This window comes from Patiria miniata, unplaced genomic scaffold (genome assembly GCF_015706575.1).
Source record: "Patiria miniata isolate m_02_andy unplaced genomic scaffold, ASM1570657v1 HiC_scaffold_20, whole genome shotgun sequence".
In the NCBI taxonomy this organism is placed as follows: Eukaryota; Metazoa; Echinodermata; class Asteroidea; order Valvatida; family Asterinidae; genus Patiria; species Patiria miniata.
The window spans coordinates 905,911-918,929 of NW_024037059.1; the positions used below are offsets into that span (position 1 = coordinate 905,911).

The 13,019-nt window shown below is 38.3% G+C and overlaps 1 protein-coding gene across 9 annotated transcripts in view; it reads right to left on the reverse strand.

Annotated features, from left to right (window-relative positions):
• Positions 1-13,019, reverse strand: part of LOC119727352 (LIM and calponin homology domains-containing protein 1-like) — a 49,203-nt gene that overhangs the window by 27,102 nt on the left and 9,082 nt on the right. For all 9 annotated transcript variants that reach the window (XM_038199206.1, XM_038199214.1, XM_038199211.1 and 6 more), the window contains exons 4-7: positions 4,538-4,638; positions 2,894-2,942; positions 1,774-1,893; positions 271-750 (exon numbers count right to left, since the gene is read on the reverse strand). In XM_038199206.1, the coding sequence (XP_038055134.1) occupies positions 271-750; positions 1,774-1,893; positions 2,894-2,942; positions 4,538-4,638 (750 nt within the window). The remainder of the gene's footprint in view (positions 1-270; positions 751-1,773; positions 1,894-2,893; positions 2,943-4,537; positions 4,639-13,019) is intronic.

The window sequence follows — 13,019 nt, forward strand, 5'->3', positions numbered from 1 at the left end:
ACATTTACAAGTGTATGGATCTTCCTCAAACTTGCCATAATTTGAGGAAAAAGCCTTCTGCTTAAGCGCTAACTGAAACTCATTTTAGCTATGGTGATTGATGGGTGATGGTTGTACACAAATAACAGCAGTTCATGATGACCCGCATGTAAGCTGTACACCTAATTGGAAACGTTAAATGTATTTCTTAAATGGAACCATTTCTCACAATTTTCCTCCATTTGTACAATAGCCAGTTTCATACTTTCTGTGTCTAGCAAACTCACTCACCGACATCCATACTTCCTGGTCTTCCTGTACCATTCCTTTACTCTTGACAAACTCATCATACGTTGTGGGACTCATCGGTTCACCAGATGACCCACTACGATAAGACTGCGAGTCCTCATCCTCCACCGAGTTCTGTCGCTCCAAGTTAGACCTCTCCGGCATGCTCCTGGTTCGAGTGTGTAGAGGTTTAGCTGCAACGGGCGGCGGTCTGCGTCGTGAGCTGTCCATCCTTAAGACTGGTTTACTATTAACGTTGCCAGTATAATCAGACAATCCTGGCACAGAACTATCCAGTTCTCTCCTAAGATCACGCTTCCATTTGGGTTCCGTGTATTTCTCAGGGGCGATTGCAGTCAGGTCTATGCCATCTGAGGTGAAGACGTCGTCGTTGTAACCTAGACTGGAGCGGAAGTTGTTGTTGGTGCTAGTACCACTGGCCCAGGAAGAAACACCACTGCTTGCGTTATCCGGTGATAGGCCCTGTACAAATGAGAAAATTTAGTATGCAGTCATAGTCAGTGATACTTATATTCTTATAAAAGTGGTTTTGGTAAGTTCATCAAATAGGATTTCTTCAAATGGAACATTTCTCCACTTTTTTAAGAGGACCTGATCCTCTGTAGAAGCCGCTTCGTGTTCTGTGAGAGTTGATTCCAGGCAGTGCCTGACAGTTTTGAATATTGGCCAGCTCCACATCTCCAACATGAGTTCAGAGTTTGAGGCAATTCTGGAGGGAACAGATTTGCCAAGCTTCTTGTATTGACCTGTTTTGCAATTGAGGGTACACATCCATCATGCCTACGTGTACATGTATCAATGATTCCTGTGGTTCCAAAACAGTTCTATATGATACTCAAAAATATCCAGGGACTGTTGTATCACACAAGTTTTGTGTGTGGCTCCTGTGATTAATGCTGTACTCTCTTCATCCTTACGAGGGTCTAGACATGACTGATCTTGGGGCATACCATCAATGTCATGGTCACATAACCTTACTGTCACAGTCATCATTTAGAGGATTAGTGACATAATTGGAGTTGGCCTGTCCTGTCACCTACTGGTGTGTGGGTGATGACTGATCACTGCTGATATTATGATATCACATCCCCAGGGTAGGCAGACTCCAAAATTAGAAACAAGCTGCACTTAAGGTAACGAAAACTGGAAAAAATACATGAGTTTCTTTATTAATCCTAAGATGGGCTGGGATGGACGAACAAAAAACTTAATTATAAAACCTGACTTGGTTTGTTAACTTGAACTTAACCTTGCCAAATATTACAGTGAATCATCATTCTCTGTGGGCAAACAAAAGTTGAATTTTTTGTCTAGTTTTTGTCTAGTCAACTGAATGAAGTCAAACATGACATTCAGTGGTGTCTGTCCGGTTACTTCAATTCTGGGTCTGTCAATTTTCTTCTAAAGCCAGATCCAAGGCCCTTGAAAAGAACTCATTCATGACCTCAGTTTCTTCAAAATAAAATGTGATGAAAAGTTTCCTACCTTGACTAGCGATGAGGAGCCGTGAATCAACGGTGCAAATGCATCCAAATTGAGATGGGGACCAGTGTAGGTGTCTAGCTGATTGGCGGTACGACCCAGCCAGAATATGGTAATACACACCTGAGCAGAGATTAATCCAAAAATCAAGTCAACCTCATGTTGACTCTAAACCTCAACAGCCCAATCCTCTTTAAAAAAATCCACTGAGATGTGCAGGTTTTTTTTTAACTTCTCCAATTGAAAACACTCATGCCTGGGTTCAGAACTTGAACTGCAACTCTCAGAATTTTGAATCTGACAATACGGTTATTTTCGTGGTATTTCGGGTGATTCAGAAGGGTTTCCAAAAAGGTTGCAGTGCATGAACAGTCCAAAGCACACAACTACAAAAATGGCGACAAGTGCTTCACTGCTGAGGTATAACCTGTGTAACAAGCACAACTTGTCAGCTATGAAGTCAACCCTCAATGGACCGCGATCATGGTACCACAAGGGTCTACTCCCATCCAGGGGCCAAGACCCAATCCAATCTGACAAACAGCCTCTCACACCTGACACTTCTGTCATCACATGTATGATGCAGAGTCTAGAGTTCAAACGAGATTCTTACAAGAGCTGACCAAACGTTGGTCACTGAGGTGGAGAGAGACAGATGGTCCATTTCCGTCAGGTCAACAACACCACTTGTAATAGTCACATTTAGCAAACAAGTTGCAGAAATTCAAAGTGATGTTGGTACCTCAGCGCAAACACTGCACAAAAGTTTCTACAGGGAATCCTCATGCTGCTTACTGTGTTTTGCCAAAAGCTCTGTGGATTATTTTCTCTTCAGGCCCTAAAAATAATATCAAGATGGTCAGGTAGTTTCCCTGCCTGGACTTCCGTGACCCAGTTTTCAACTCCTTGCATGCTGACAGGTTGGATAAACTTTCAAAATCCTACCTGGATAGGTGGGTCTCCCAAGAAATTTGAGACTTTCTGCCCACTGAATATTTCTTTACCTTCTTGAATCACATTTTTTAAGGCTTCTGCAGCCAAACACCTACCAGTACCTCGTTTTGTTGTTATAAGGTTTGATAGTACATGTATTAATGATACAAAATCTGAAGATAAAACTCACACTTTTCAGTCGGCGTTCTTCCTCTTTCCTCCTTTCCTGTACAGACAAACTGAAGAGGAATGACAAAAAGAAACAGTGTATTAAACATGACCCATACATACTGTTCAAATTAAATTAATGCTAAAAAAAAATTTTATACAACGTACTCAATAGAAATAAACTTCAAATATCTTTGGATAGTTATGTTATACTATCCGTGATGTAGAAATTCAATTGTACATGTCCTGAATTCTAACACGGCAAATACCCAGTACATGCAGTTGGAAATATGACTCATGTACATGTACACCAAAGTTCCAATACATTTTTTATACCAGCAATTTACATAAAGCTCCATTTTATGTATTACTATTTTTACACCACACCATCTGGCAAATTCTCTCCCTGCATATTTATGAGACATCCTTAGTTTTAAACCACGAACCTATTAAAAGAAATTGCAGTCTGAAAGGGTCCTATGTTAGGAGACATTATTGAACATTAACCCTAACTCCCTAGGCCTTTTTGCTAGGATGTAGCCTCAATCCTGCAAATTCCTCCAACTGGCCTCATGGAAAAATAGCATATAGCCTCAATCCTGCAAATTCCTCCGTTGTTTCTTGAATATGGTCCATGGAGGGATGACCACTGCCTGAATCCTGCAAAATCCTCCTGCTATGTCTGTCAATAGGCTGAGGCAGAGGCAGTGACATCCTGGAGCAGTGTGGAGGATTTCAAGTATAATCAAGGACTAAATTTATGCACGGCTGAGCATAAACAACACAAGGTCCGGCCCAAGACCTTGACACAGTGCGTACTCCGAAATCAGCAACGCACTTTTGCCATGTAACCTCAATCCTGCAAATTCCTCCAATTTGCAAAAAGGATTTTGGAGGATTCAGGGTTAGGGTTAACTAGGCCCAAAACCCTCCGGAACTGAACTTCCATTTCATTCAGCAACGCATTAACACATAAATCATGTTGAGAAATATTGACATGCATGACTTGCAAACTTAAACACAAAAACAAGAGAGGGCCTTTGTATATTATTCTATGTAACATGATGAACTGTGTCTAACCAGCCTTCCTGTATCAAGCCAACATTATAAACCACAACAGAGTGGCCTCTTTATTTAGTAACCCCAGGCAACATTCCTTAGTAAGGGTGTGTTAACCACAAAAACATTTTTCAGTCACACCATTGAGAAAGTAGACTGGAAAAGAAAGGGAAAGAGCCCCTTGGGAAATGTCAGCAGTCAATTTGTGGATGAGGTCTCAACCACAAATGAGAATCAGCTGAGTGCATGTAATATTACAAATTGTGTCTGGCCAAAAAGAAAACCTCAAATGGCCAGACCCAACCTGACGCTACATGTACCTTTAGTATGGCAAAAATGTGCATCTCCCTAAATCACTTCTAAAAAGCTTTACACAATTTTGTTGCAAAAAGAAACAACTTAAAACTCCGTTTCTCAAGTTTTACTGTCGCAGTCAAGAAAATCACTGTCCTTCCAGGTTCTTACAAAATTAGAAATATCAAGTTTTACTCAATGGAATTTGGCAAATAGCCAAAAACAGAGTTACTACATCTATCTGCTCCACCTGATACAAACCTGGACAGACTTCATTATGTTTGGCTGAGATTATTCATTGATATCCATGTACCTTGCTCTGCTGGATAAGTCTTGTAGATCTCCTGGATGGAACAGCTGTGCAGCCTTCAGTCCAAGATCCTCACAGGCTCCCAGAAACACGTTCAAATTATCCTACACACATCAAAGTGCAAAAAAAATCAAAGTATGCATCAGAATTCCGTTCTCTAAAAACAGATTGTGTCAGCCAGCATATTTACATCTTCTCAGGTAACATTTCATCATCAGTGCACATACATGTACAGATCACATCACATCCTGAGATATAATTTCATTTATAGCCATTAACTTCTCAATGCTACAAATGATAAATTCCTTATCAGAAAAATAAAATACAGTTGCATAGAGACCTCCACCGTACAATTACAATTCATTCGAAATAAAAAGTAACCTCCATGTACATGGTGCACATGTTTAAACTTTACAAGCATTTTTCAATGCACTTTTTAATCCAAAACGCCGATTCATCTGATAATGACATTTAATATACCCAACAAATGATGGTCAGCACATAAAACAATCAACCTGATCATCATACATGTAATTGCTTGCATTCCTAACAAGTGTGAACACAAACACATCTAGTGCAAAGACACAACAGCTGCGGCTATTGACACAACACAGTAGCAGCTGTGCCATGTCATGGCAGGAGGGTCCGCATCCAGACTTAATACCAACATAGGATTGTAAGCTCAGTGCTGATAACTGCATTGTGAATGGATTTGTTATGCCTTGGCCAGATCCACCAATGATTAAATGTGGCCATCTTATTCCAAGGACGATTCATTTAACATGGCAGTGCTCCATAGTCTTTGATATCTCACAATTGAGTTTTGGGGATCGACGTTCTTTATTATGAAAACAACTAGGGGCCTTCTCAAAACAGTCACTGCCTAAAATGTTAGGTTTCCTACACACAAAGGCCCACCATGAGTTGGAGCATTGTTTCCTTGCTGCGTGCTTGGAATTGGATCAAATAATCAATCCGTGGTTCAGTTGTATGGAAACGGGATAGGAATTGGTCATGATCTGAGAAGCATTAAGAGTCCATCAGACTGAGGTACATGTTGGCCTACATGTAGCTTTGAAACATCAAGATGAGATGGAAATATCAAATCAAAGACAAGCATGACAGAAACTTCACAATTTTTCTCAAAATATCAGTAGAACAAACCATTGTTAACTTTTGTGCCAGATACTATGAGAGTGCCAGGCACTCTATTGTGCAGGCCTTGGAAAAAGACTTGACAAGGAATCCTTTCAGTCTAGCCCTTTTGACCTCCAACATCAAATTGGGACATGGCATTTTTATGATACAAGAGCACTTAATGTTCCCCTTAACTAGCTCATTAGATTTTTAAGGCCTCATCAATCACACTTGTCAGATAATTACTACAAGATAATGTTCAGATAGGCCCCTTGAGGTCTAGCCCCACCCGTTCCCCTTAACCCCTAAGCGAGAATGCCCTCCTGTCTGCTGGAATGTTGTTTATGATTATTGCACAGAAGTTCATGACTCTTTGCAGGGGAAATGTTATCGCGCAAATTATCAGGTACATATGTAAATAAAATGTACGTGTACATGCAATGCCAAAACTATGTTGTGCAGGTGCACAAAGCAGACTAACAAATTATTTTGTGTAGTTTAATGAAATGAGTCAACAGAAACAAATGCAAGAATTAACATTCAAAAACTTATAATAAAAACCTAAATAATAAAAATCAACCTTATCTAGCTCCAATTTCTATTCTATTGGAACCATTAGTCTTGCTTAGTCAAGGATATTAACAAGTAACACATTCTGGTATATGAAATAATTGTTTGACTTGCTGGTTACTCCTAATAACTGTTACAAAAATGCGTTGAACTATATTTAGTTTGACTGTTACAGTGTATGCGAACCAATCTAGAAAATGACGGAAACCACGTTGACAAGAATTCATAAAGTTTGTCTAGTTTTCTTATTGGATACCGTGCATATGTTAAAACTTCAATGTCTTAAAAACTAAACTTTCTTAAGTAAAAGTCAAATCATACATGATTTAGCAAACCTAGGGTGTAAAGTTTCACATCTCTTTTCTGTTTATTTGTTTTGAGGCTATATTTTCAACACTATGGTCTCAACTATAACTTGCTCAATGTGTCCAAAAGCATGAGATCCAACACATGTATGACACATTGTGACCCTTTGTCTTTGTCCTAGTGACCCCTTGCAACCTGTATATTGACACAGAAGGTCCAAATTACAGGTGGTACTTGGACATTCCACAATTGGCTCAGGAAGCCACAGTATCCATGGTGTATCTGAATATGTTCTGGAGTCTCTACTGCTGCATCATCCAACACCTATAGACTGATTGCATTCAACACTCAGCAGCCATCTCTTGGGTGTATTTTACAATGTATGTTAACCCCCTAGTACTTCCTCAGGACTACCCTGCTAAATCCAACAGAGTCCAACCGGACTTTCCTGTTCAATCCACTGTGCCTCATTTTCAGTTGTCTGCTAAATCCAACAGAGTCCAACATGGCGTTATAATGCTGTTCAGTTGCCTGCTGAATCCAACATTTTGCGTGAGGAATGTACACAAGGGGTTAACTGCTCAATCCAACAGGCTCCATCGGGAATGTGACATAGTTGGATCCTGATGGATTCAGCAGGGTTAGGGTTAACAATGAAATGCACGAGAGGTCTACTCAATATCCTTGTACATGTGTTTTATTTCTCCATGTACAAATCATGCAAATGCACATACCTGAAAGATGTATGCAAATGATCTACAAAAATTGTGTATACACATGTGTAACTATATCAAGAGTATCTCTGAAAACTGCATCACTTTTCTACATACATGTACAGTACATGTCAGATCATGTACATAATAAGCTCTTAGTCTTACACGTATACAGTGTAATTCAACCCTTGATGAATACCAGTTCAGTGTACAATGTACAATCTATTTTGTTATGATAAATGCATTTGACATGTACTCCTTTTTTAATGCTTTTCAAAGAGTGGTACCATATTGAATATTCCAAGGTCAAATACACAATGCTCTAGAGTTTTTCAACCATTAATCACAATCATTGTTTGTCTCCATTCTCTACACTTTCGTGCGAATGCAGAGTACACCGGTAGATCACTAAAAATTAATGTTGCAAAAAAACCCTATTTTTACCTTATACTAGTTTCTGCAGCAAGTGTATACAAGCACACAAAAACTTCAGATTTTGGTGAAATTTAGAAGGTTCAACCATAGAGCAAGGACCCAAGCTCTATGGTTCAACGGTATTGCAAGTAGACCGTCCCAATTCTAAATTCCCACCTGTCCCACCCTTCTTCCATAAAATTCTTTAATCGGAACAATAACATTCCTACTCCTTACTTCAATCATGGTATAAACATGTGTACAGTGTGTGGTACAAACTACAATGTCAGTATTTTCCCCGGACCTGGTAATGTATTCTCTGGCATGTAAAGGAACACTCTGGTGACTGAATTAATGTCTGCACAATGCATACACAGAGGCTTACATGTGTGAAAATAACATAAATGCCAAAAAAAAAATGGGCACAAAAATTTAACAGCATCATAAAACCTGACATTACTGGGCCAATAACAGAACCTCAACAAAGCCTCACTCCTATTATGGAAATCTCGCAACCCAGACATGCCAGGCCCCAGAATAACCTGCTGCCATCAAACTAACAAGTGCCATACATCATATAGGAACGCTCCATTACTGTATTGGTTATGGCAACCCTATGGCTGTTAGTAATCATAAATCATTCCTGTTTGATGCTTCTGAGCACAAACCCAGACTTCAAGGTATGAATTTTGACATAATTTGGTCTCTAGTGCCAGAGTCCAAAGTTGAACAGTAGTGTGATCATTGAAGTAGTAACTGCTGTTACAGCTATCAAAATTCCCAGGACAAGTTGAAATAGCATGATAATACTCAGGCAACATGAGATATTTTCCTTCCAGAAGAGTGCGGAGGGATTTGCAGTAGTTTTGTAAAAATGTGCAATATATACATTTGTACATCATGCAAATTGTACATAAATTTGTCAATTTATATTTTTTAAATTACTTCAATCGTAATTTTATTTTCATGAATGAGCTCCAGTGTGAGATAAAAAGGAAAAAACCTTCACAACCAAACCAACCCTTTAATACCATTTTATTTACAGGCTTGTGTTTTACAAATTTGCATTGATGATGGTCATCATGATAGACATCCTGGGTTTATGAAGAAAGACAAAACCTCTAATATACAAAAACAGCATCAAGGCGATCAAAAGCATCAATTGTTCACACTAGTCCAAAAAGCAACTTCAGAAACCTACAAATGTACAGCATTCCACAGACAATCACTCTATTCACTCCACCATCTAATATCCAAACAGAAACTCAACCTGTTATAGCTTTCACTCTCCAATAAAAGTCCAGCACTCAGAAACCAATCAACACAGCAGGTGTCCCCCATAGACACATTAAAACAAATCAGGGGTCACACAGGTCAACCGATTTGTGGTCAAGTCCAACAACTCCACACCTCCCAACTATGACTGTAGCGCTTTGACAGCTTTCAGCTAATGAGAAACACATGTGAAACCACAGAATACCTGGAGGGCTGTCTGGTAATTGTTTAATCAGGCTATTGCAATTAACACTTCCTTAATAGTCTTAACACATTAGGATTTAACCTGTTCAGTCTTTAATATTGGTACAAGTTGTTTTTTTAACCTGGATATAAACTTGCACAACCTAGGCAATGAAATAATAACTGATGACTAGTGCTCAACATTTTTGTGATGAATTGGTTTTTTTTTTTAAAGGGAATATACAACATTTGCAAACATCGAAAAATAAAACTACCAAGTTTTTGCGAAATACCTTAACAGGATGTTGGTAAATGACAGTCTAAAGCATCCTGTAAAATTATGGCACCTGGTATACTGTCATTTTCAAGAAAAGTGGTATTTTTGTATCAATTTCCAACGCTGATCGGCCGATCAGCGTTGGAAACAACTGGCTTTTTTTCAAATACTGGCCCCAATTAACCATTGCACTTGTTTGCAATCGATTACAAACCTATGAGCGGGTACGAGCCAGCTAGACTGGTTCCCTGACCTTACAATTCCCCAATGTATGTAAACTGCTCTGTTTCTTCTTATATGGAGTCAGGGAACCAGACTACAGGAAAATGATCGTTTTTCTTGGTTTTTATAGCATTTTCGAACCCAAAACCTCCAAAAAGTCAGTGTAACTATATTTGCTTTATATTTCCAACCCCCCAATTCCATCCATTTCTGAAAATTACAGCAAAAGCAAATGATGTATATTCCCTTTAAATCTCTTACATTTCTTTTACATTCTTCTGTTTTATTAAATATGAACATAGGAAGACGCTACCTCCATGATGTAACCACTGCATGACATGCATGTAGCTTTCATGAATATTATAGTTATCTTTTGGGAAGGTTTCGCATTACGTAAAATTTAATCATACTTATAATACAAGCTATACCCAATAAAAAGGATATCACAAAAATTGACTTGAAATATCAACAAAAATTAAAACGATTAACGACTTGCAAACACAAGGTCTCACGATGAAAATATATTTCACTTTCAAAATCATAAATTGCTGCATCATGTTTGATTCTTCGCCATCCCTTATGGGATGCAGTTAATTTAGAATCAGGATGCCACAATCAATCGCTCTGTACTCTGTGCGTTTATTACTGAGTGTTCAGTCAATATTGAAATGTCTCAAGGGGTTTAGTTCCTGTGTTACTTGCACTGCTGATGTCATTTGATGAGGTTATCGGACTGACAAGGACTTCTAACAGTTCATTTCAAAATGTCAATTAATTAAAGCATCTGAAAGGTCTGAGTTACTGTGCTGATATGTGCACGAACAATTTATGAATACGTACAGGTACGACATGTAGGCACTGTACATTTATTAGTTATCCTGCAAACGCAAGTGGAACACGAAATAGTGGGGCACAGATGCACTACATTTTCTGTGTTCCATGAGCGCAATAACAATTTCTCTTCAAGCAAACTTGGCACACAGTAAAGTTGGAACTAGCACGCTTTACATGAACCTTTAAGTGGTTTAGCGCATGCAGCTGTAATATCGCTCTCATCTTGGAACAGCATAACAGTGCGATACGGACCGTGCGATTAGGTATAATATCACATTGTTGTTGCCATGGATCGACCAATCAGGATCAATGATTCAAGTTTGCTGGAAGATAAAAAGTGATACACAACTACATGTATAGCACTGCACACTGTGTTTATACAAAACACCCATTTTTTTAATCAAATCCATGCAGCATAAATTAACGTTGATAAACCAACAAAACGCAAAATAAAGTTGAACAAATACTCAAGTTGTGAGTCACAAAACACAGTTTACACTCGAACAAGCAACTTGTAGAAACTGGCACTTGTAGTTGAACAAAAAGCACACTCACAAAATCAAAAGAATTGTCTGTAAATTTGTTATCCGTTTGATTGGTATTGTATTTGATGACATACAAAATTTTACCTTTAGTGTTGGTATTTACAACTGAATTACAAATTGGTTTTTAACATTTTAAATAGATGTTTTTCACACAGACCAACTTGCAACGCCAACCAACTTGTCCAACTACAGCAAATCAAATTTGACCATTTAAAAAAAAATTCTTAGAATAATGCTTGACCAAGCAATTCGTTTCTGGCAACTGTACACAATAGTTACAATCCAGTGCAGTCTGGTGTAAGAGTTGGCAGTGCTAAACTTTCACAAGTTGAAATCTATGCATATTGGCAAGTCATCCATGCATACAGAATAAACACAAGGTATATGCTGGAATGTACACAATGTAAGTTATGAGAATAATGCATGCAGTGAAAAGCGCGTTTTTTTCTTTTCTTGAACAAACAGCACTGCTGCAGTTCGCAATGGGTAAACACAGTATTGAGAGTCCCAAGTTTGCGGACTAGGTAAACACATGAATTCGTATTTTGGATGAATAACTGAATTCAGTGCAGTAGGTTTACATGACCTATTGATGTATGTTGTATTCAACATATTAATTAATTAATTAATTAATTAATTAATTTTAAGATCACTGTCATCTGGTCTTAAAGATATTTGCATAAAATTGTATTTGTTTAAAGTATTAAAAACGTTAGGCCCTACACTTAAAAAACAATACTGAGAAGGGATTTGCACTATTTTGATTACTTAAAGTCTTTTATAATTATAAACTAAACTATGAAGTGGGAAAGAAATACAGAATGTCAACAGACAATAAATTGTTAGCCTCTGAAAAGTCACTAATCATGATATAGCCCTAGATATGGTTTATTAGTTTATTACACATACAACGTATGTCTTTTCAATCAGGGCTCTACAAATACTTGAATCGAAAGCCTTTTTGGGTTGAGAAACATATTTAAAGTGAACAGGATCAGTTCCTGGTGGAAATAAAATATGAAAAGTATTTTGAAAATGTTTCAACCTATTAGACTAAGTTAGAGACTCCGGATAGCATTTCCACATAAACATAAATATTTGACATGTTGTGTATAGCCATGTGTTTACAATATCATAACTGGTTAATGTAATTAACTACTGCCTGGAAAGTCAAAGAAAAACACAATGACATTCCGTTTTTCAAAGGACACCAATGCATTGGTATGTATCAAAAAAAGCCTCAGGTAATTAATTTCCATAAGCAGTAAATACCACACGGATAATAAGGTCGTGGAACCGTGATTTGCAGCGGGAATTTGGTGACAAACCTCGGGGTTGCACAGCAGGATTGCCGGCGCGTATAGCGTCGTGAAACACGGTAAGCGGTCCCGCCCGCAAAGGGTACCGTTTGGCTCTCAAATGTCACCCCAAATCAAACCGATCCAGCTTCAAAAGTATCCGTACATGTTAGGCAATATAACTTGCTGATACATACCTCAGATCGCGGTTATAAATCCAAGAAATCGGCTTCTAATCAGTGATATTTGTTTGCAACAGACGAATTTAACATGCACAATTAAATCCGCACTCATTTACGAACGTGTACATCGTGCGATGCAGTGCATGCATAGTAGCGGTAACACCACTGCGCTAATGGGCCCACGGGAACTAAAGTAAACAAGGTAAAATTCATTTCAAGCGCGAGCGCCAATAATATTTTGTCAGTCCGTTGATACATTTAAAGGCCAGTTTCTACATTGTATTTTCCATGTCGAAATTTTTGAGAAATGATGATCTATTCAAAAATCGAAGTGATGAAAAATTGAAAACATAATGACTAAACATAATGACCTTGTCCCTCCCATTCATTGACCTACTTCCCTGTTTCGGATAATGAAATGATCCATCCACCTGCCACCATTTCACATACCATGCATTTTTCTGTTTCTCAACCAATCTGCTTCTGTATTTTCAATTTTATTATCTGTGTGTACATAAGGTTGACATCT